This window comes from Garra rufa, chromosome 4 (genome assembly GCF_049309525.1).
Source record: "Garra rufa chromosome 4, GarRuf1.0, whole genome shotgun sequence".
In the NCBI taxonomy this organism is placed as follows: domain Eukaryota; kingdom Metazoa; phylum Chordata; class Actinopteri; order Cypriniformes; family Cyprinidae; genus Garra; species Garra rufa.
In genome coordinates, this window is record NC_133364.1 from 34886587 (window position 1) to 34911030 (window position 24444).

General features: G+C 41.9%; 1 protein-coding gene across 1 annotated transcript; it reads left to right on the top strand.

Annotated features, from left to right (window-relative positions):
• Window positions 1-6609: 6609 nt before the first annotated feature.
• On the top strand, window positions 6610-22903 carry LOC141333988 (stonustoxin subunit beta-like). The gene is made up of 4 exons (XM_073839140.1): window positions 6610-6956; window positions 19034-19118; window positions 21640-21686; window positions 21930-22903. The coding sequence occupies exons 2-4, from the start codon at window positions 19069-19071 to the stop codon at window positions 22472-22474; spliced, it is 642 nt and encodes a 213-aa protein (XP_073695241.1). The 5' UTR covers window positions 6610-6956; window positions 19034-19068; the 3' UTR covers window positions 22475-22903.
• Window positions 22904-24444: the final 1541 nt, after the last annotated feature.

The following is a 24444-nucleotide window of genomic DNA, read 5'->3' on the forward strand; positions in this document are numbered from 1 at the left end:
TTAAGAAAAATAGTCTTAAACAGGTGTTAGGGCTGCAGAGTGAAGCAACAGTCACTGTCTTTCTCCGCCACCTTTGGCGGTAAAGCTACGGTCTGAGAATGGTGAGGAAACTGGGCAGCTATCCAGTTTGGCACTGTCCACATACCTACACAACACTGGCCTCAGCAGCACGTGCAACGATGCGGAGGAGATCGAGGATCATTTTCTGCAGTCTCCGGCCATTGATCTAAAAGTCAGGAAGGTGACCAAGCTGCCGTTTCTGCTGTGAATGCCACCAAGTTGCAAAACGATGACTGTAGTGGAGGAGAAGGTTGGAGACCCAAAGGCAGAAGCTTAAAGAGGTGCACATCTTCGACGGAACAGGGAGATAAAGCTAATATTGTGGGACAGCTTCGTCAATGCTGTTTAGGACGGCGTCTCCTCCACCTTCAAAAACCTGTCCACCAGAGAGAGAGACAGGTACCTTTGCCTGACTACTGGTCCATTCAGCAGCATCGAGTAGATTGCGGATTTGGAGGTGGCGGAGGAAGCAACTTGCCAGGAAGAAGAAAGATCAACAGCACTTTTCAGCACCACAGTAAAGGGCATAGAATTTACGGTGTTCCAGCTGCCACTACAAGCAGAGAAAGTTTGTGAAGACGTCCAAGACGCCATGTGTTAGGGCTGCAGAGTGTAGCAACATTCGCTGTCTTTCTCCGCCACCTTTGGAGGTAAAGCTACGGTCTGAGACTGGCGAGGAAACTGGGCAGCTATCCACTTCGGCACTGTCCTTATACCTGTACAACGCCGGCCTCAGCAGCATGTGCTTTATAAATAAAATTGAATTGAATTGAATTGAATTGCAGGATTATGTAAGCAAAGTGGTCACGGTAAGCGGCTCAGACTGTAAGCTTAAAGAGGTGCACATCTTTGACAGAACAGTGGAGATAATATTGTGGGACAGCTTCATCAACGCTGCTGAGGCTGGCGTCTCCTCCTCCTTTAAAAAAAACGGTCCACCAGAGAGACAGAGACGGGTTCCTTTGCCTGACTACTGGTCTATCCAGCAGCATCGAGCAGATTGTGGACTTGGAGGTGGTGGAGAAAGCAACCAGCCAGGAAGAAGAAAATCAACGGCACTTTTCAGCAGCACAATAAAGGGCTTAGAAGCTATGATTCAACACTGGTGTTCCAGCTGGCACTACAAGCAGAGATAGTTTGTGGAGAAGTCCAAGACGCACAGGTGTTAGGGCTACAGAGTGAAACAACAGTCACTGTCTTTCTCCGCCACCTTTGGAGGTAAAGCTACGGTCTGCACTGAGAATGGCGAGTTATAGTGCAGCCATACAGCTCGCCACTGTCCACGTACCTGCACAACGCTGGCCTCAGCAGCATGTTCAACGATTCGGAAGCAATAGAGGATAATGAGGCGGCGCCTGCTGTTTCTTTTGCTTGAAGATGTCTTCAGAGTTCAGTTTCCTTAAGAAGACATGGTTTGTTAAATGCTATTTTGTAAAAAAATATATATTTTTGTTCTGATTCCACTTCGAGGTTTTTCGTATACATTTCATATCTGTTCAATAAATGTTTCATTTTTCATATAGTCCTTTTTTGTATTGTGTGCTTATTTTATAAAGGATTTTGCATTGGAATAAAGGGTATAAAGGATTTTACATTGAAAATGTAAGAAATATAGTCTTAAATATGGTATAATGTCAAGGAGGAAAACTGTAAAAAAAAAAAAAAAAAAAAAATACATGATCAATAAGCCATGGGAAGATGTTCGGTGTTCTATGCCTACATGTCTTCTTAAAGGGATAGTTCATCCACAAATGAAATTTGATGTTTATCTGCTTACCCCCAGGGCATCCAAGATGTAGGTGACTTTGTTTCCTCAGCAGAACACAAACGAAGATTTTTAATGAAAACCGGTGCAGTATGTCAGCCATATAATGGCAGTGGATGGGCACCAAACTTTTAAAAGTAAACAAAAACATGCACAGACAAATCCAAATTACACTCTGCGACTCATGACGATACATTGATGTCCTAAGACATGAAATGATCGGTTTTTGTGAGAAACTGAACAGTATTTATATAATTTTTTTACCTTTGATACACAGCCACGTCCATCTCGTGACATCATCCGGCTCGTGACGTGAACGCGCTCTGGCATAGTTTACGCAAACGCCGGAAGCGATCTGTCACATGAATACAACACATTGTTTACACAGTGCACAGAGATTGTGGGTATAGCGGCTATTGAAAATGGTAATTACTTGCGCTTATCCTGATTGTTCAAAATGATTTAAAGCTAAAAGATTACGTTTGCTTGCACAAATTCATCCGGGACTTTGCACTGATTTCCCCTTACGGTGTTTGCGTATTCTACGCCAGAGCGCGTGCACATGTAACGATCCGGATGACAAGCTCGTGCTCATGACAGATGGACGTGGCTGTGTATCAAAGGTAAAAAATTATATAAATGCTGTTCAGTTTCTCGCAAAAACCGATCAGTTCGTGTCTTAGGACATAAATGTATCGCCACGAGTCGCAGGGTGTGATTTGGATTTGTCTGTGCATGTTTTTATTTACTTTTAAAGGTTTGGTGCCCATCCACTTCCATTATTTGTCTGGCAGACTGTACCGGTTTTCGTTAAAAATCTTCATTTGTGTTTTTCTGAGGAAACAAAGTCACCTATATCTTGGATGCCCTGTGGGTAAGCAGATAAACATCAAATTTTCATTTTTGTGTGAACTATCCCTTTAAGCTCCTGGTTTGCGGTACATTTGTACTCGTTAAAAAAAAGCCACGCTGACCCTGCAAAAATGGGCCTGGATCAAACTGTCAAACAATTATTTAAAGCTTTGACAAGAAGAGTTCAAGAAATCTTCTGAATCATCTTCTAAATGAATGCAGAGAGCTGTTTGGACTACAAAACCAAAGTGGTTCAAAGGTCCAACCAATGATGGTAAAATAATCTAAAATTTATTTTTTAAACATACATTTAGGCAATCAGTATATAACATCTGATAGAAAAAAATATTCTGAATGATGGATTGAAAATTCTCACCAAATTATACGGTAAAACCATTGAGAGAGTGCTGACCAGCTCCATCACTGTCTGGTACGGGAACTGCAGTGATACTGACCGCAAGACCCTCCAGCGGACTGTGAACACAGCTGCAAAGATCATCGGTCCCCATCCCCTCCATCCTGTACATTTTCCTTACATATTGCTCCAGCAAAACTGTTGAAAACCTCAAAAACATTGTGCAACACAGGTGAGGGCTGTAAACCCACCTGAAGAAAATACACTCTTTTATCTCTATATGCACCAGGCATTTTTCTGTAAACACTCCATGTTTCTGTTACGGAAGCAGATGGACAGTGGAGGTAGGTGAAACCTAAACAAGTTTATTAACACAGCAGAGCGGGTTGAAACAACGGGGAATCTTGAGTGGTAAGTATAGCTGTTGTAACTTGATTGGGTATGGAGATCCAATGACTGAAAGAATTACTTTTCTTTCTTGCAGGAACGAAGGAGATCGAGAACGGGGACTGGAGGAACACACACCGCTGACTGGCTGGAGAGTGAAGACAGATGGACTGGAACACAAAAGACAGAGGTGAGTAATTGCAAGAAGGAGCTACTAGAACTGAACAAGCCCGGAAAATGAGTGAACTGCAGTGTGTGTTGATTGCTGGCGGTGATGAGGTGCAGGTGTGGCTTGTTAATACTCAGATGCCTGTGATCGCTGGGAGAGAGTGATGGAAGAGCCTGGCCAATCTGTGACAGTTTCAAGGAAAACACAGTGTAATTATGTGTGTGCTATACTCTCTATATGCAACAGACACAGTTCTTATAACATGGAACCTTTATGCACCACAAATCATATTGCACTACTTTTTAACCCTTGTGCGAGCTTATGGACATTTTTGTCCATTTCAGTTTTGTTTTTTGTTATAAGTGTGCCTGTGTTAATGCCAACTGCATAAATCTTGGCTCAGGTGTTTACTTTTATTGAAATTTTAATATTTTTCCCTCATTTTCTTCAAAATATCAATTTTACCCTCTTTACAAAAAAATACTCACACTCAGGACCCTAAGGACAAAAATGTTCACATTGAAACCCATTAAAACTGCAATTTTTTAACCCAGGGCCATTTGACTATACAATGATGCAATATGTGCTAATAGGCATTCATTCTATCGACAAGGCTTCAAATTTTACATTTTCGCCATTTTTTACTAGATTGTGCCATTTTTTCACATTTGGCATATAAAAGAAATACTCACTTTATTCGTGTTTTCTGCTTATGCATATTATATATATATATAATCAATAGAGTCAATTGGAAAAATAATGCAGCTATAAATGTGTGGGTATGTTGGTGAGGATGTCAGAGTGTGGTTTGCATGTGTCACTACATTACAATAATATTAAATAAATACTTTATTCATATTTATTAGATGCATTTTAGGAGGTCGTTTAACAAATTTTTATTGGGTCCTGCTGGTCGTCAATCTGAAAGTAACTTTAGTGTAACTGAACGGGCTACAGGCTATATACTGTTATACAATATATACATATTTTGAAAAATTTGTGTCTGCATCGGTTTTGAATTCCATTTCCCAGAACTGTTTTTGCAACATTTTTATATTGTTATTCATTCTGAAAGTCCATTCTGTTTAAGTTTTTCGTAGGATAATTCATCCGCACCTGTGGAAATTGGCAGAGGATGTCAGAGAACTGCAGTACCAGACCACCATAACACAAAACCTACTAATGTAGTTGACCAGAGGGTCTCATGAGGACATAGTTCTATCAGAGAACATTGTGCCACCTCTGAAGAACAGGCTGATGCTAGAGGAGCTTGATCATCAGCTTTCAGCCTAGAAACATTTTAGTTACATTGAAGAACCATAAAGCTCTCAGATTTCAAAAATATATTCATTTGTGTTCTAAAGATGAACGAAGGTCTTACTGGTTTGGAAAAACGTGAGGGTGAGTAATTAATGACAGCATTTGTATTTTTGGGTAAACTATCCCTTTAAGAATGGACTTTACGCAATTAACAATTTCTTCTTTTATTTTCAGGACATTTACTCATCTTGAATACTGTTCATTGAGGGAAAAGACAGTTTTGTAACAGTGTTTCCAGTGCTCTTCACAAACTACTATATCTTCAACATTGAGTCCCTGGAGTCTGCTGCATGAACACTAAAGCTTGTTCAGAGCTCAATTCAAAATGATTTCTTTTTGCACTTAACTTCTGTATTTAATTTCAATCAGGTGTGCAAAAGTAGAGTAAATGCTTGCAGGACGGAAGAATTTAAAGGAGGCATAACACACACAGTTTCACCCAATCGTATGACAATCTTGAGTATCCAGAGAGTAGCACTGCATCCTTCATACCTCCAAAAAGTCTTTAGTTTTATCACATTTACAAAAAGGAGATACACCTTTGCGATCCTCTCCGAAAACAGCCGAGCTCCTGGAGGCGTTCCGTGAGTGGAGCTAAAGACTATTAAGTCAACTAAATTGTGTATATAATCAAGCAGACAGAAACCTGCCAGATGAATATTGCTGTAGTCAAATGAGCTGACTGAATATTACATATAACAATCTGAACTTTTTACATTTTACGAAGCAGCGATGGCACTGGGGTAAGGTCAGGACAAAGGTTGTGTTTTGGTTACCGTTAATATTGTTATTGTTTGTTGCTATACTATTTTATTCACGTATTTAATCAAATTTGAGGCCCTAATCCCACTGAAACAAAGTTGGTCTCAGATCAACACTGACTTTCTCCACAAATACTTACGTATAAGGGCAAAGAGCACACTGTAAAAAGTTTTGACCAGATTCAACTTAAAAACCTAAGTTCAGCAGCTTTCTACGTTTTTAAGTTAAATCAGCTTAAAACTACAAGTCATTTTAACTTATTACAATAAAAATGAGTTGATATAACTTGTGAGTTTATTAACTTAAAATCTCAAGGCAGCTGCTAAACTTAAGTTTTTAAGTTGAAACTGGTGAAAACTTTTTACTGTGCACACAATTTTTCTTATTTATCTTTGCTGAGTGATAAGGATTCCTTTTGTTGAATCATTTATTACTGATATCATTACTTTTTATAACCATGGCCTATGAAACATGCAGTGAGTTTGTCTACTTCTCTACTGCGGCAGTAGGTAAAAAACAGTAAAAAAAGTGAAATCTAGAAAAATTTTAAATGAATAAAATTATTTATTTAAAAAAATAAGTTTTAAGAAAAACAGATTTTTTTTTTATATAATCAATTACAATACCTCTATATACAAGTTTTGCAGGCCACAGTTCTAATTTAGTTATAAACAGGGCACTATAATATACCTTATACATATTGATGTTATATATTCAATATAACTTTTCAGTTGTCAGTATTTAGTCATGTCGGTTCTGTTTTCCCAGTGTTTTCCCCCCTCTGTTTCTAGTCCATATGGTTTAGTCCTTGTCCTCCCCTTTTGGTTAAGTCTTAGTTGGTTTTGTCGTGCCCATATTTGTATTTCCCCCTCGTCATCCTTGTTATCTTGTTTGTAACCACGCCTTGTTTTTCAGTGTGTAAATATCTTCAGTTCCTCACTCCCCTCGTCCGGTGTTAACGTCTCTATGTGTTTATTCCTGCTCCTCGGTTTTTGTTTGCAAAGGTGTGTCGTGTTTGTTTACCCTTTGTCTTTGTTTTGCCTTTTTATTAATAAATTAGTGTTTTGTTTTGTACCCCGGTTCCTCGTGTGTTCTCCTGGCTCCTCGTCTCCCCCCGCATGTGTGACATCAGTCTCTTTTTTACAATAGCTTGTGTAATTTTGTACTATGACCTGAAGAGTACAGAAGAAAATGTATCTTTGATCTCAGTAAAATCACTGACTCCACCCAACACTCGCTGATTTCATGAAGAGGAACAACAACTTCAAATGCAGGAAACTTTACAGGTAATCTTAAAAATACCCTTTTTATGTACATTTGTTACATTAAACACAAATGTAAGATTGAGCACATTTAAAAGCTATTTGGTTTAATCATGAATGTATTCAATAATTCAGTAAGCTGTAGTGACCACTTAGTTTCACTTACTCGAAACTGTGTTGAGAGTGAGCAAGTAAAATAATATCTTTGATTATACATGTTGTAATGATATAAAACAGCAGATTAAGGTTAACTGTTTTTATTTTATAATCTAGCATTTACTCTGTAATTTTCTTCAAAATATAACTCTTACTGAAGCAAAATGTTTATAATCTCTGTCATAAAGTAAAACAGTGATATCAAGAGTCAGAGAAGATGATCATCTGAAGATGAAAGGAAAAATGTATTATAATCATGTACAGCAGAGGTGAAGTTTCATAGACATAATGTATCAAAGTACTAAAATCAAACTGGTCTGTAATAAGTGAAGCTTGTAATGCTGTTTGTGTAGTTGTTTATCATCCTCTGGTAAGATTTTAAGAGATTTAAATCTGGGGAAGGTAATTCATGATTTTATGTAAACCGCATAAGACGAACATCAGACATCTCTAGTTATAAATTGTGCATAAAAGCTTATAAAACCACAATGGGTTCTAAACATTAGCAAATTTGCTGTGTTCTTTTATTTGAAGTTTATTTCATTCATTCTGTGTGTCACTGTTCACTCAGTGTCTGAATTCACTTTTTTATTCACTCGGTCAAGTGGACTTTAATAGTCATTTATGTAGGCAATAGTGAATAGGGTGTGATTTCAGGCACAGTCTTTGAGTTTGGACTCTGAACGCTGTTGTTCACAATACAGTGTATTGCTGCAGACATAGCAAACAACAAATATTGTGCAGAATGCAATGTTTTCAACAGTGTATTACAGTTTTAATAGAAAATACTAGGTTACTGCAGAATTTGGCTTTTCTCGTAACATTTTTTAGCATTGTTTGATCAGTGTAGTAGCCTAAGATTTTGTTCAAAGGCAAGTCTTCAGGTGCACTGAAAATAGCTTAATTATTAACACAAGTAACCATACAATACAAACTTAAACATGAAGCATGCAACAAAACATGATTAAACATGGACACATATGGATAAATAAAAGTTTCACTCTAATGTTCTGTAAATATTTTTTGTTCAGATATAATTATTAATATATATTATTAATAATATAATTCATATAATTTCTATAAAATGAGTGTAAATTAAAGTACTGTTGTTACAACTTACCCCATAGAGTTTTGATCCATCCTTCTAATTTCACTCATAGGCTAAATAATACATGTCCTGTTAGGTCTATTCATTTTTACCTCCATATTGTTTATTGTATGCAAACTGTCTAATGTGATGTATACAATGTGTTACACTTTTCGTAAAAGTGCAATATTTTGTTCACAAGCATCACATTTGAAAAAGGGATAAAAACCTGTTTTATTCCTATGCGTCCTTCCATCCTATTTCTCGCAAAGTTATTGAATTTAACTAGAAGATCTCTATATTGTTTGCTCTTTGGTGTAAAAAAAAAAGAGGAAAGTCAGCAAAAAAATATTGCACACAAAGAATCAACATTTAAATTGTCCCAGTGCTTTGTAATTATATCCTTAATCTCTCATATAAAAATTGGCATAATAAGTGGACACTGTTACAAAAGTTTTATATAGCCTAGAAAGCCCACAAAAAGCATTCCTTTTATAATCACCAAAACATTGTCACTCATCTTTATTCTTCTAAATCCCAAAATTTCATTATAACTAATGAATTTCTCTATATTTGACTTGACTTTGGCTGATGCGTTAAAGAAATCAACAGATATTATAATAATACAGATCAACGGGATGCATTTGCAGATTTGGTTTCAATTGACTATAGTTTCTTAGCAAGCCGTAAGCCCCCACTCTCTATTGAAACCAACACGGAGGCAATTCATCGAATGGCCGCTAGAGACTGGCTGCAAAAGGGAGTCAATCCCATAGACGCCCCATGTTAAAATGGCCAACTTTACAGCAGAATTTATTTTTTACAGCCTGATATAGGGCTGCACGATACATCGTTTCAGCATCGTCATCGCGATGTACGCATGCGCGATAGTCACATCGTGGCAGTCACGATGCTGAAAATAAAATAAAATTATGTGTGTTTGGTTTAAAAATTTACTTTCTATATTTCTAAACTTTCTATTCCCGGATCTATATTTGTCTAATATAAAGTAATTAACTCATATTTAAGGGTTCTTTAAAAACTACAATATATATATATATATATATTTTTTTTTTTTTAATTTCGTGACAAAATATATTTACTAATCTGTTTTCAAAAAATGAATAAAATGTTAAATTACTTATTTTGTCACTCATGTTAATTCCTTAATGTGATAATGAAGTCTCCTCTTTTCATTCTCAAAATGAGTTCCCTTTCATCAGGGTAAAAGCAACATTCATTATTAATTTCATAACATATTAGAGCCTTGATTTGCCTGAATTGACAGTGAATAAGGTGAGTCAAACTGTTTATTAAACAACCCAAAATAAGTTTTAAAAAGTATTTTATTTCAGGGTTTTGATTATACTTTTACATTTTTTTTATTCTTTGAAAATGCTTAAATTATCCCAATTATTTTTGAATTATTATTTGATTTTTAAGCAGTTCAAATCACCTGATGAACATAAATGAATTTGTACACATCGCAATATATATCGCAGGGGAAAAATATATCGCAATGTAATTTTTTCCCAATATCGTGCAGCCCTAGCCTGATACAAAAAGTGATTTTGGTCTATAGACGGTTTCAACGGCAACAACATAAACAAACGTTACTGCGCATGAGCGCTTTTGTGGCCCAAACTTAACTTCCGGTAGACATCCAAATAGAATCAATAACAACAGCTAAGTCCTTCTAGAGTAGATTATTTTTTTAATAACAAGCGAAATATGTTGGCTGCGTAAATTAGACTGATTTATTAAAAATGCAAACTCATTACTTCCCAGTAGGAGGTGCTTTAAGCACGAGAAACGAGGTTTCCCCGGTAATGGCTATAGACAAAGCAGCTCTTAATTTAAAAACGCTGCCTTATGCAGGATGAAATGAAAATGACATTTTCTAAACAGTCTTTCTTCAGAAATACAGTGATATAAAAACACCCACGCCTGGGTTTGATTTTTAAACGTGTATTACGTTTATTCAACGAAGTCTATTAACAGATTAATTAATTAGTCTATTAATTCCAATTTCCAATTGGAAAATCAGTCGGTTTTTATATCGTGGCAGGTCACCACAAATAAATAAATGTTTGGGAAACACATACCACAGCACAATAACCTGAGACCAACTTCATTACTCATTATTAGCTGCGTTTGTAGCCCGCGACACGAACCAGACAGATAAACAAACACAGACCGGAAGTTAACTTAGGTCCAGGCGCGTGCGCCCGATGAAACCGTCTATATAGCTAATTTTCCCCTTCATGCCAACTGTGAGGTAGGTGAAGTTCCCTTCCGGGAACTCGAGCCGCGTCTAGAAACGCTATGGGGAACGCCATTGGCGGGCCGCACTCTGAATCATGTCTTACAACCAATGAAATGACGGGAGTGACGTCACAGGCGCGGTGACGTCATCGACCAGGAAGTATAAAGCATGTGCGTTTGACGCCCGCGGCAGCTTTTGTCATTCAGCGAGAGCGCTCTGTGTCTGTCTGTCTGCCATTCTGCTGTTTTTTGTGCCAGTTTGCACACCTTTTATTTGAGTAGAATGGCTTCAAAACAACTTAAAAAGAGTTTGGTGGCTGTTAAGAGGCATAGAAAGTGTGTCCCTCCCTGCCAACGTTTCATAGTTGGTGGGGATACACACAGTCTATGCGTGGTGTGTTTGGGAGCGGAGCATGCACAGTCAGCCCTCGAAAAGGCTGACTGTCCGCAGTGTGAACGCCTGCAGCTGCGGGTGCTCCGTTCCTGGAAAGCCCTCTTCGAGGAGGGGGCTTTCGCCAGCGCGCCCCGCGGGTCCGGCCCCGCTTCCGCCGAGGCGGAGCGGCGTCGCCACTCGTGGGGCTCGCAGCTCGACCTGCTGGAGGGTTTGGAGACGGGTGACCCCCTATCTCCTCCCTCACTCAGCGGCGCGAGCGATCTCCTTCTGGATGAGGAAGCCCGCACCGCGGCCTCTTCCCCCCCAGAGGAGATCCCAGAGCTCCACATATCTTCCTCCGAGGAGGCTGATATGGATATCGAGAGCCTGGATGAACCACCACAGCCACCCCGTACGCCTCACTACGAGGAGCTCGTGGAGGTGCTGACTAATGCGGTAGCCAAACTGAACATCTCCTGGCCCGCTGAACAAACTCATGAGCCGCAGGCAAGCAGACTAGATGATCGCTTCCTGCGGACAAAGTCAGCACCTCCCACACGGAGCCTTCCCTTCTTCCCTGATCTACATGAAGAGATCTCTAGATCATGGGGGAAGCCGTACTCTTTCCGTCTCTACCACCCCACTGAAAGTTATGCTAACGTGGGGGGTGCGGGGGAGTACGGTTATAGGGCGATGCCACGGGTTGAACAGACACTCGCGGGCTATCTGGCACCCGGTTCGGCATCGTCCCTGAAGGCTCCGTCCTTGCCCACCCAGCCACTCAAAAACACCTCAATCATGGTGGGCAAGGCTTATACGGCAGCAGGTCAGGCTGGTTCATGTCTTCACACCATGGCCATCCTTCAGGCCTACCAGGCTGACCTGCTGAAGGAGCTTAACCTCGCCCTCCGCGCCACCAAGGAGACCGCCCGTGCAGTGGGCAGGTCTATGGCAGCCCTGGTGGCCGCGGAGAGACATCTCTGTCTCTGGTTGTCCCTGTCCGCACTGAAAGCCAAGGACAGGGCAACGCTCCTGGACCCCCCGATAGAGCCAGGCTCCGGCCTCTTCGGTGCCTCGGTGGACACAGTTGTCGCCAGGCACCAGGAGGCCAGGAAGCAGGCAGCGGCGTTCAGGACATACCTCCCTCGCCGCGTTTACTCCTCTGAGGCTGCTGGACGGGAGCAGCCTCAACCGTCAACGAGCTCCTCGTACAGAGAGGCACAGAAACAGAGCGTTGCCGCTCGCGCTCCTCTGGTCGGCCGACCTAGAGGACGGGGCCAGCAACGCTCTAAGTCGAGGACCTCTAAGAAGAGGCCTGACCTGAGGGTCGTCCTCCAGTCGAAGAGGTCCTCGGCTAAACGGCCCTGACGGTCATGTCCCAGGGCCAACGAGGGCAGCCCCTCTCGAGGGGGTCTATTCGGCGCCACTCAAAGTGGCCACCGAACCCCCTCGGGGCCCTCAGGAGATTCGTCAGCTAACCCTGCCAGCGTTACAGGGCGCGCCAATCTCCCACGAACATATGTATGATGACCTCAGTATGATGAGCTGGTGGTTGTGCTGACTAATGCATTAGCTAAATAAGCAGTATGAGCCGCAGAAAAGCAAATGTTATGCTTCCTGCGGACTAAGTCAGCACTTCCAAACGGAGCTTTCTGTCCTTCTCAAGCTAGAAAGCAAAGATGATACCGCGGGTTGGACAGACGCTATCTGCTATCTGTCGCCCAGTCTGGCATCATCCTTGAAGGCTCCATCTTTGCTTTTCCAAGCCGCCTAAAATAAAATTTCAGGCTTGATCAGCAAATATACACGTCCTGGGGTTCTTGACGAAAAATAACCCCAGCCGTGTACCAGCTCCTCACATAGAAGCTTATAATAGGAGCATTGCAGCCCGTTTCCCTCCGGTGACACCTAGAGGGCGGGATTAGCAACACTGCTGGCTTCCTGGACTGAGCCCGGTCCGAGGATCGTGCTTCTGTCGAAGAAGTCCTCGACCTAATGGCTCCGACTTTGATAAAAATACACACATATATATATATATATATATATATATATATATATATATATATATATACATATATATAGGGCCGATGAGGGCAGCCCCTCTCGGGGAGATTTGTGGTGCACCATAGAAAAACACGGTTTTACACGGTATTATAGGGCGCGGCAATCTCCCGCGAACATCATTCTCTAGCTGTTCCGCCCGGAAACGTAGCGGCCCTAGAGAGTTCACAACCCCCACGGGGGTCTTTAGAGAAACTAGTTCAGGAGCTCCCTGCCAGTTCGCTGCTTCAGGTCCCCGAGCTAGTTCCTCAAACAAATCCAGAAGCCAGTCTCGAGAGGCTGGTTCCCTTAGTAGATTTTCTGGCAGCGTGGAAACTACTGCCGAATGTCTCCACATGGGTCCTGCAGACTGTAGAGAAGGGTTACTGCATTCAGTTCGGCGCCAAGCCGCCACCTTTCAACGGGGTATTCCCAACTCTAGTAAACCCCGAGCAGGGTCTGGTAATGGAACAAGAAGTAGAAACTCTTTTAAGGAAGGAGGCCATCGAGGTGGTCCCTCCTCAAGACAGAGAATCCGGGTTCTACAGCCGGTACTTCATAGTTCCCAAGAAGGATGGAGGGCTCCGGCCCATTTTAGATCTCAGGCAATTGAACCGCTCAGTAAAGAAACTGAAGTTCAAAATGCTCACTATCAAGCAAGTAGTGTCACAAATCAGGTCCGAGGACTGGTTTGTCACGATAGATCTAAAAGACGCATACTTTCACGTCTCCATCCTTCCTCAACACAGGAAGTTCCTCAGGTTCGCTTTCAGGGGCGAAGCTTACCAATACAGGGTACTTCCTTTCGGCCTAGCTCTCTCTCCCCGTACTTTCACAAAGTGTGTGGATGCTGCTCTGGCTCCTCTGCGACTCCAGGGCATCCGCATACTCAACTACATAGACGACTGGCTCATCCTAGCCAGCTCAGAGCAGTTAGCGGTTCAACACCGAGGTGTCGTTCTCGCTCACATGAAAGAATTAGGGTTGAGACTCAACGCCAAGAAAAGTGTACTTTCTCCATTACAGAGGACCACTTACTTAGGCGTGGTGTGGAATTCGACCACGATGCAGGCACGAATGTCTCCTGCTCGGATCGAGTCGATCCTTACTGCAGCGAATGCGGTCAAGCTAGGCCAGTCACTCACTGTCAAACAGTTCCAAGTACTGTTAGGTCTTATGGCAGCCGCATCCAACGTGATACCTTTTGGACTGCTGCACATGAGACCACTACAGTGGTGGCTCAAAACCAGGGGGTTCTCCCCGAGGGGAAACCCACTCCGCAAGATCAAGGTCACGCGGCGCTGCCTACGTGCCTTGGCTATGTGGAAGAAACCCTGGTTCCTCTCTCAGGGTCCAGTTCTGGGAACTCCGTGTCGCCGTGTCACACTAGCGACGGACGCATCCCTTACTGGATGGGGAGCGGTCATGAGTGGCCGCTCAGCCCAAGGCCTGTGGAGCCCTCATCTTCTCTCATGGCACATAAATCGCCTAGAGATGTTAGCTGTGTTCCAGGCCCTGAAGTGTTTCCTTCCAGACCTAAGAAACCGCCACGTGTTGGTCCGTACAGACAGCACTGCGGTAGTGTATTATATAAACCATCAAGGAGGGACCCGCTCATGCCCCTTGTTCAAGCTGGCGTACCGGATCCTCCTGTGGTCTCAAGGAAAGCTTCTCTCCCTGAGAGCAGTCCACATTCCTAGACATCTGAATGTGGGAGCAGACGTCCTGTCGAGGCAGGGGCCGAGGCCCGGGGAATGGATGCTTCACCCAGCAGTAGTGAAGCAGATTTGGAGAAAATTTGGCCAGGCTCAGGTGGACCTCTTCGCGACTCGAGAGACATCACAATATCCCCTCTGGTACTCTCTAGTTCCTCCAGCTCCTCTCGGACTGGACGCTATGGTACAGACGTGGCCGAGGCTTCGTCTGTACGCCTTTCCCCCGATCGCTCTGCTCCCGGGAGTTCTGGAAATAGTGCGCCGGTTCCAAGTACGGCTGCTGCTAATAGCCCCGTATTGGCCGGCCCAAGTATGGTTTCCGAACCTATTCTCCCTCCTCGACGGCTCTCCATGGGAGATTCCCGTCAGGAAGGACCTCCTGTCTCAGGCTGGGGGCGCAGTTTGCCACCCCCACCCAGAGAGGTGGAAGTTATGGGTGTGGCCCCTGAGGGGGCACAACTCATAGGAGCCGGTCTCTCAACCGAGGTTGTTGAGACCCTTCTCCAATCCAGAGCTCCCTCTACGAGGAAACTTTATGGCCTTAAGTGGAACCTGTTTGTTAGATGGTGTTATGAACACCGCTTCGACCCAGTCAACTGCCCAGTTGGTACAGTTCTGGAGTTCCTACAAACTCGCCTTTCCGCAGGGCTAGCTCACTCCACCCTGAAGGTGTACGTGGCGGCTATATCTGCCTTCCACGCCCCTCTCGGTGGCCTCTCAGTGGGCAAAAAACCCCTGGTCATTCGTTTCCTCCTCGGTGCACTCAGGTTGAGGCCTCGAGTGCAACCAAGGGTTCCCACGTGGGACCTGGCTGTCGTGCTAGAAGCTCTATGCAAGCCTCCATTCGAGCCCATAGAGGAGATATCAGACCGCGTGCTTACCATTAAGACAGCGCTCCTGATAGCCCTGACCTCTCTGAAGAGAGTAGGGGACCTTCAGGCCCTTTCAGTGGCCCCTTCTCATTTAGACTTTGCCCCTGGTATGGCCAAAGCTTTTCTCTACCCTAGAGTGGGGTACGTACCGGGTCCCGTCCCTAGCACCTCAGCCTATCACGCTGCAAGCGTTCTATCCTCCTCCTTTCCTGGAGCCAGATCACAGGAAGTTCAATTGCATGTGCCCAGTCAGAGCATTAGATGCGTACGTCCACAGAGCTGCCCTGTGGCGCAAATCAGAACAGCTGTTTGTCTGCTATGGCCCCCCAAAGAAGGGCCACCCAGCTGCTAAACCCACTATCAGTAGATGGATCATTGATGCCATATCTACCGCTTATGAGTCCTCTGGTCTCCCATCGTCGATCGGAGTCAAGGCTCACTCTACTCGAGGCCTCTCTGCCTCGAAAGCTCTGACGGCAGGTGTCCCCATCCGGGACATCTGCAATGCTGCGGGTTGGTCTTCGCCCCTGACGTTTGTCAGGTTTTACCAAATCGACCTCAGAGCCACTCCAGGCTCCTTCGTTCTGGACTCTAGTCAGTAAGCCACCTATTATCAGCCATCTCCCTAGCCAGGAGGAGACTTCTCAAGGCGCATTCTTTTAGCTAAAAGAAGAGAAGTCGTTACTCGCCACACCCTCCTCGTGTGCCTGAGGGCCGAGGAGTGGTTCCGGATGCTCGTGGGCCCGAGGGCCGAGGATCACACTACTCTGCTAGTCCCCCCTGTGCTGGCCAATTCCAGACAAGGGACTGCTATTCCCCGTGGGCCTGAGGGCCGGGGATCATGTCACCTTTTGTCCGTAGAAAAACTAGACAAAGGTTCTTTCTCTCAAGCCCTGGTAGGTCCACCAGGCAGAGTTTATTCAGTCCCTCTTGCTCTGGCGTATCCCCAGACAAAGGACTAAGACTCCTCGAGTGCCCGAGGGCCGAGGAGTATCTCTCTAGGCTTACGATCTTGCACTAAGTATGTAAGCCAAGTAGAAGGTCTGCTCTTATCCTCGTGTGCTCGAGAGCCGAGGATCATAGAACCCTCTTGTCCGCGGAATGCTAGACAATGGTCCATTTTTCCTCGCGTTCTGGCAAATTTCCCAGACCGGGTGTAATTCGGTCCCTCTGGTTTCTGGCTTTCTCCAGACCACGGACTAAGACTCCTCGTCTGCCTTCAAATAAGGCCGAGGAGTGCCTCATGCACTGGCTGGCTACCAGGCAGAGGCCCATACTGTCCTCCCCGTGTGCCCGAGGGCCGGGGATTGCAGTGCCCTGTTGTCCGCATAAGGCTAGACAAAGGCTTATCTTTTCGCGTCCTGGCGGAGCACCAGGCTGAGCCCTTGAGTCCCTCTTGTTCAGGCAGAACCCCAGACAAAGGACTACCCTCTCCTCGTGAGCCCGAGGGCTGAGGAGTACCTCTCGCTCTGGCTGGCGACCAGACAGAGGCAGACCACCTGGCTGAGGTCCATTTCTCCCTCTGCACCTATCTATGTCAAGTAAAGGTTGAGAACCCTATCCTCGTGAGCCTGAGGGCCGAGGATCTTATCACCCTCTTGTCCGTAGAATACTAGACAATGGTTATCTTCCTCGCGTTCTGGCAAATCCACCAGACCGAGTGTAATTCGGTCCCTCTGGTTTCTGGCTTTTTCCAGACCAAGGACTAAGACTCCTCGTCTGCCCAAGGGCCGAGGAGTGCCTCCTGCACTGGCTGGCTACCAGGCAGAGGCCCATACTGTCCTCCCCGTGTGCCTGAGGGCCGGGGATCGCAGTGCCCTCTTGTCCGCACAAGGCTGACAAAGGCTTATTTTCTCGCGTCCTGGCGGAGCACCAGGCCGAGCTCTGGAGTCCCTCTTGTTCTGGCAGAACCCCAGACAAAGGACTACCCTTTCCTCGTGAGCCCGAGGGCCGAGGAATACTCTTGAGGTCGATTATACCATCCTCGTGGGTCCGAGGACCGAGGACCACTTCCCACCTGTCCGTACAGACAGTGGTTATTGCAGTCCCTCTTGTGCTGGCTATTCCCAGACAACGGACTAAGACTCTGCGTGTGCCTGAGGGCCGCCGAGTACCTCTCGCTCTGGCTGGCGACCAGACAGAGGAAGACTACCTTTCCTCGTGTGCCTGAGGGCCGAGGACTACAGGGCCTCCTTTGTCCGCGGAAGGCTAGACAAGGGCTCTTTTCTTTCCATCCTGTTTAGAAGACACAGCGCAGGGTTTGGAAATTATGGGGGCGTTGGTAGTCTCGTTCCCCATAGCGTTTCTAGACGCGGCTCGAGTTCCCGGAAGGGAACGTCTCGGGTTACGTATGTAACCTAGTTCCCTGAGGGAACGAGACGCCGCGTCTCGAACCATAATTCCCGCACCCTGCGGCGCTCGCTTCATTCCTAAGAGCTGCCGCGGGCGTCAAACGCACGTGCTTTATACTTCCTGGTCGATGACGTCACCGCGCCTGTGACGTCACTCCCGTCATTTCATTGGTTGTAAGACATGATTCAGAGTGCGGCCCGCCAATGGCGTTCCCCATAGCGTTTCTAGACGCGGCGTCTCGTTCCCTCAGGGAACTAGGTTACATACGTAACCCGAGACGTTTTTTATTACTCATACGTTTAAGTTATTTTAAGCCTTAAATTTCAGCATAATTAAGGGCGTGGCCACTTGAGTGACGGGGGATTGCCGCTGCTGTCACCACTGTCGTGCTAAGTGGGTGTGGTTTCAGCATCCGACTCCACCCACATCCCGCCTCTTTGCCCATTTTCGATTATCCGGGAGTGACGCACAATGACGTGACTCCAAGATGGCGGCGGCTGAATCCTGCCCACTTTGAGCTTCAAAATCGCTCTTCAGAAACCTATGGGTGACGTCACGGACACTACTTCCATATTTTTTTTACAGTCTATGGTTCTAAACCATTCAAAGCTCTTGTTCTCTGTGTTCTTAAATGTTCCGTTATGAGTGAGAAACTAGTTCAGAAGATTCAGTGCTCACAGGGAACTGAACACATCATTCAAACTGATTCACAAACCAGTTCAGACCATTATGCTCCAGGGATGTCTTACATCAGACAACCTAAAGCTGATGACGTATTGTTTGGGCACCCTTTTGTAGAACATGCCGTCATCATGGTAGCCAATCTGAATTGGTGTGTAGCACACTCTGGTGCACAAACTGGGGTGTTCCTATAGGGTCAGCAATTTTGTTTAAATGCTATTATATACTTCCTATGTATATTTTACCTTATTTAATATCACTAAGGTAAACTGCCCTGGTATAGACAATCGTTGTGTAACATATACCCCATTTGTACAACACATTATTAACTTGATCTGCCAATAAGAGCAACCAGATTACTTACAACAGACCAACATTATAGCAACTACAGCAGTTTTATTACCTCCATGTGTATTTGTATACAAATAAAAGTGAATGGAGTTGATGTTTCACCATTATAAACAGACAGAATCATTTTAAATGTTAAGTAGAATGTGATTTATAATGATATAAAGTTGCTTAATTACTAATTAGCTTTGGTGATTGTTACTTCTATCTAGAGTTAGGGGAGGAGATTGAACTGTTCAGATCCATCATGGATGAAACTCGAACATCTGGAGATGAAGATTTGTTTCCAGGATACAGGTACTTAGAGTTCATTTGGGAATTCATTTTACGTCTGGAGAACAAAATGAATTTGTGTCAGTATTTGACGTCTGCACTTCAAAAAAAGGGATATTTGCTCATCTGCAATACGTCTATTGGACGTTTCCTATCAGGATGTCTTTAAAGGAGTAGTTCACCTTCTGAACAACAATTCACAGATGATTTACTCACCCCCTTGTTATCCAAGTTGTGTAATTTAGACTGAGACACCATATCACAACTAAAAAGAGGATTGATTCACCTTTAAACCTCAAGAAATCAATTCACTAGCTTTTTTTAAAAAAACCTTTATTGGTACTCTTCATTTTGAACTCTCAAAGTGCACCAGATGATGAATTTACCTGTAAAATGTACATTTTCTTACGGAGGGGCATGCCCCCGGACCTCCGAGAGCGACTGCTGTGGGAATTCTCTATCCAAGCTGAACTCAAAAGCTGGCAGCCCTGTTAGCAAAGCCCAGCAAGTAGCCTAGGACATGCTAAATCATTCTAAACATGCTAGCAATATGATAATAATATTAGCAACTGAAAAGCAACACCCTAGCTACCGCCTCATGTGCCCTAGCAACAACACAGTACATTTTCGATCATATTTCATTTCGAGTAATCCACAGGTTTGAGAAACGAGTACTCGATTAATCGGGGGTGGAGTTTAAGCAAGGGGCGGGGCGTTTGAGTCACAGTCTACAGTAAACATTTACAAGAAATAACAGCATGAGGTGAAGCTGAAGCGCTTTTTCTACATCTAATTAACAAATATTTTACTGCCTTAACTGTTTAAATTTGTATAACATTATCTTGTCGATCCATCAGCTCACATTTACAACTCTACATGTTTGCTGCTTAAAACATGGATTGATTTGTTTACATTGGTCTTTTTGACAACAGTAGATGTATGAGCTGATTTAAAATGTCAAATCATTCTCTTCCAGCAGGAGGCGCTATCAGATTGATACACAAAGCAGCGCCGCAGCTGACTTTCAAACGTGCAGCGCTCATATTTATTCAATGGATAGCCTTATAAAGTTTCATCACAATTCTTGTATTTTAGTCCCCACATTTAAGACAACCTGATATCATAATTAAGACTTTCTCAACCCCTAGCAATACTTTAGTCATCAATGAAAATTAAGAGCTTTATTTTAAACAACCCTTAAGCCTACACAAAATACGTTTCTTTTTATTTTTTCCCTACTATGTTCGGTGCACAAGAGAAATATTAGGGAAGTAAATTAATATCAGCATATGAAGTATATTCGTGTATCATTGTCTCTGAGAGAATATGCACGTCAGATGCTGAAAGCGCTGTTTTTACTTTCAGTTTAACATATTACATAGTTTTTGTTTTGCTTGTGTAATATCCATTGACTCACCTTTATAGTTTAAAACATAAATATGTATAAAAATGCAGTATAAAAAGATATATGTACAATATTTTGTGACGTAACCCCAAGATAATGCATTTTCCATTTTCACTCACTGAAAGCTACATCTGTCTGTACGCAATGCGCCGATCTCTGCTCTCATCACTGCGCGGAAGATTGCACCCAAACGTTGACCCTGGTGTGCTTGATATATAATTTTGTTATTAGAAATTAGCGTTCCGCATTTTTTTTTATTTAATTATGTCAAAAGCTTTCACGGTCTGCATGAACGACCCCGGGTATCGAGCATCAATCCTTGCAGTGACCGTTTTGCGATAAGACAGTATAGTGGGGCTCAACGTAATTCATTAAACATTTAAAACCTTCACCTTCAACAAAACTAATAGGCAACAAGTCTTCAGCTGTCATTTCTGCTATTAGCTGCATCACCTTCTCTGGCCTGCCTTTGTCACATTTCTGTCTGATGGTGAAATCTCTTATGCTCATCTGACTGCTGGTAGTGGCATCGGAATCATCTGCTTTTTTGTGTTTATGTGCAAGATGGTAACGCATTGAACTCGTTGTGGAGTTGTAGACGAGTGTGGCGCTGCGTCAAGTTTTTCAAAGTGTTGCCAGACATCGCTGGGTGCTTTAGAAGCCATTTTCACTCTGTGCTCCGGTCTTGTCTCTAGACCGCAACTTCTCACAGCCATAACCAATCAAATATCAGACATAATGAAAGTAGTTTTTTTTTATGCATTTTTGGAGCCAATCGATCATCATTTTCATGCTCGATCGTCGCTAATGGGTTCGAATAATCGATTAATCGAGTACTCGTGCACATCCCTACTAGGAACCACCCCAAGTATCTTGGCAACTACATAGAAACAGCCTAACAATAACCCCAAGAACCTTAGCAACAACATAGTAATACCATAGAAACCACTTAAAATACATTACCAACCGCATAGCAACCACCCCAAGTACCCTAGCAACAAAACACCAACTCGTTAGGAACCATTAATTTAAGCTTCATTTCTGTCTAAGATTTTTATCTGTTTAAACTTCTGTCTTTTAAAATTATTGAACTGAAACTGTTGTTGACTGTCTGAATGTGTCTCTGTGTGTGTTTTCTAGTGTGGATCATGAAGGAGAATCCAGGATTACAGCAGGACTGAAGAAATGTACGTATAAACTCTCTGTTACTCACTCACTCACTCACTCACTCACTCACTCACTCACTCACTCACTCACACACACACACACACACACACACACACACACACACACACACACACACACACACACACACACACACACACACACACACACACACACACACACACACACACACACACACACACACACACACACACACACACAGCTGTAGTGATTGTTGTTGTAAATGTCTCTGTTCTTGTGTTCAGATGCCTGTTTTCTCACACTGGATCCAAACACAGCAAACACTCAACTCAGTCTGTCTGAGGACAACAGAAAGGTGACATATGTGTATGAGTATCAGTCGTATCCTGATCATCCAGACAGATTTGATTATTGGTGGCAGGTGTTGTGTAGAGAGAGTGTGTGTGGACGCTGTTACGGGGAGGTTGAGTGGAGTGGAGAATATGTGGATATATCAGTGTCATATAAGAGCATCAGCAGGAAGGGAGCGAGTGTTGAGTGTGGGTTTGGATCTAATGATCAGTCCTGGTGTTTGAGCTGCTCTCCTGACAGATACTCATTCACACACAATAAGATAGAGACTCGTCTCCCTGTGAAGCCCATCATCATCAGTAGAACAGGAGTGAATGATATCTATAGAGTAGGAGTGTTTGTGGATCACGGAGCAGGAAGTCTGTCCTTCTACAGCGTCTCTGACACAATGAGCCTCATCCACACAGAACACACCACATTCACTCAGACGCTCTATCCTGGGTTTTGGGTTGGTTATGGATCAGTTTCACTGTGTTGAAGAATGAGAATAGACTGATGAGAGACTCTGTCCTGACTGAAATGAGCTCCAGGACAGTTTCATAGCATTTAATACAATATGTTTATTGTAACTACAGTAAAGCTGTTGTGGTTTTCTGATATTTTCAAAATTATATAACTTAATGACAGCATATTTTTGAACAAAAAAAAAAAAAAAATACTAAAATTTGTACAAATATTTTTTTTTATCATTAGTGCTTTAGTGTGCTGTCTGCCCCCTTTTGAGTGCTTTTGTTTTTCACTAAAACTGCCTATATGCCCTGATTGCTCTTAAAAGTGTGTTTTTTTTTCTTTTATTACTATTAGTCCTTTATTGTATCATGTATTTTGTTCTTTTATTGTTGTTGTTTGGCTTGGTGTTTAATATGCAATGTAAAACTAATAAAAATACTTAAAAAAAATGTACAAACTTTGAATTGATTTAAACAAATATTACTTTAGATATAATACAAATGTTTAGCTGAAATATTGTATCAATACTCTTTAAATTACACAAATTATAACTTACAACAAATAATAATAAAATAAAATATATATTTAGAATATAAAATAAAGTAAATATTTGGTTCATTTATTATTATTATTATTTAAATGATAACAGATTAATAATCAATTATGAATACGACAATAAAAATTCAGTATTTATAATAACAAAAAATATTTTATTTTATTATTAAAATAACTAATCAATTAAGAAATATGTTTGGATTGCAATATGATTATTATTAAAGTCAGTATGCATTAAAAATAATATATTTTTTATTATAACAAACAAATCAATAAGAAATCTCTTACTATTGAAACAATTAAATTACACTGTAAAATACTGTCAGTATTTAATAATAAAATAAAGTGATTATTTTGGCTATTATTATTATTATTATTATTATTATTTAAATTACAATTGCAATAATTAAATAAAATGTTTTTATAAAACTAATAATAAAAAACAAAACTAATAATATTCTTATATTAATTACTGTATAATTTTATTATTTAGACTGTAACCACCTTAAATCCAAAACATTTAAAAATATTATTGCAGTGGCAAATAAAAAGTCAGTATTTATTAAAAATAGTCATCCAAATATTATTATTATACTGTTATTTTATTTTGTAATTTAAAAAATAACTTATTAATAAAGTAATATGTTATGATTGCAATAATACTATTGTACTGTAAAATAAAAACTCAGTATTTTATTATTATTAAATAATGACTTCATTTTAAAATTTATTAACAAGATTATTACAAAAGTTACAGTTATAATTGTTATACTGTTAAGTAAAAATTCTAATTTGGTTATTATTAATAATATATATATATATATATATATATATATATATCATTAATTTGTAATCAGTATTTTGATTATTTTTATATTATATGACTTTTATTATTATAAATTTTATATTGATTAGTTTAATCGTTTTAATTAAAAAATAAAGTAAAATTAAGAATTTGCTGTTTTGGTTGTTAAATAGGATTTCAATAGATGTCAATTGTTCAGTTATCAATTAATAACTCACTATCAATAAAATGACAATAATATGTAAATAAAATAATATTGCAATAATGAATCAATATAGAAATGTAATGATTTTTCTTATGAGTTATGATAATCACATTGAACTGTAAAATTATTATTATTATTATATGGACGATGCAATGTACAGTGCAATATGATTATTGCAATAGTTGGACAAAGTGTATTTTAATATGTATGTGGCCAAAAATTTAACTTTGAATGAAGACCAGCTGAAAAGATGTTCTTTGAATTTTAACTCCATAATTGATCAAACTAAAAAAATGCAACTTTTGGCTTCAAAGAGATCTCTCCTTTAAGGGGAGCGTTCTCCTTATGAAGGCTGAAGGTATAGCCCGTTTGACATATAACTCCTTATCTTTGTATCTGAATAACCTACTAGTAGAAATATTGATAAAATGCT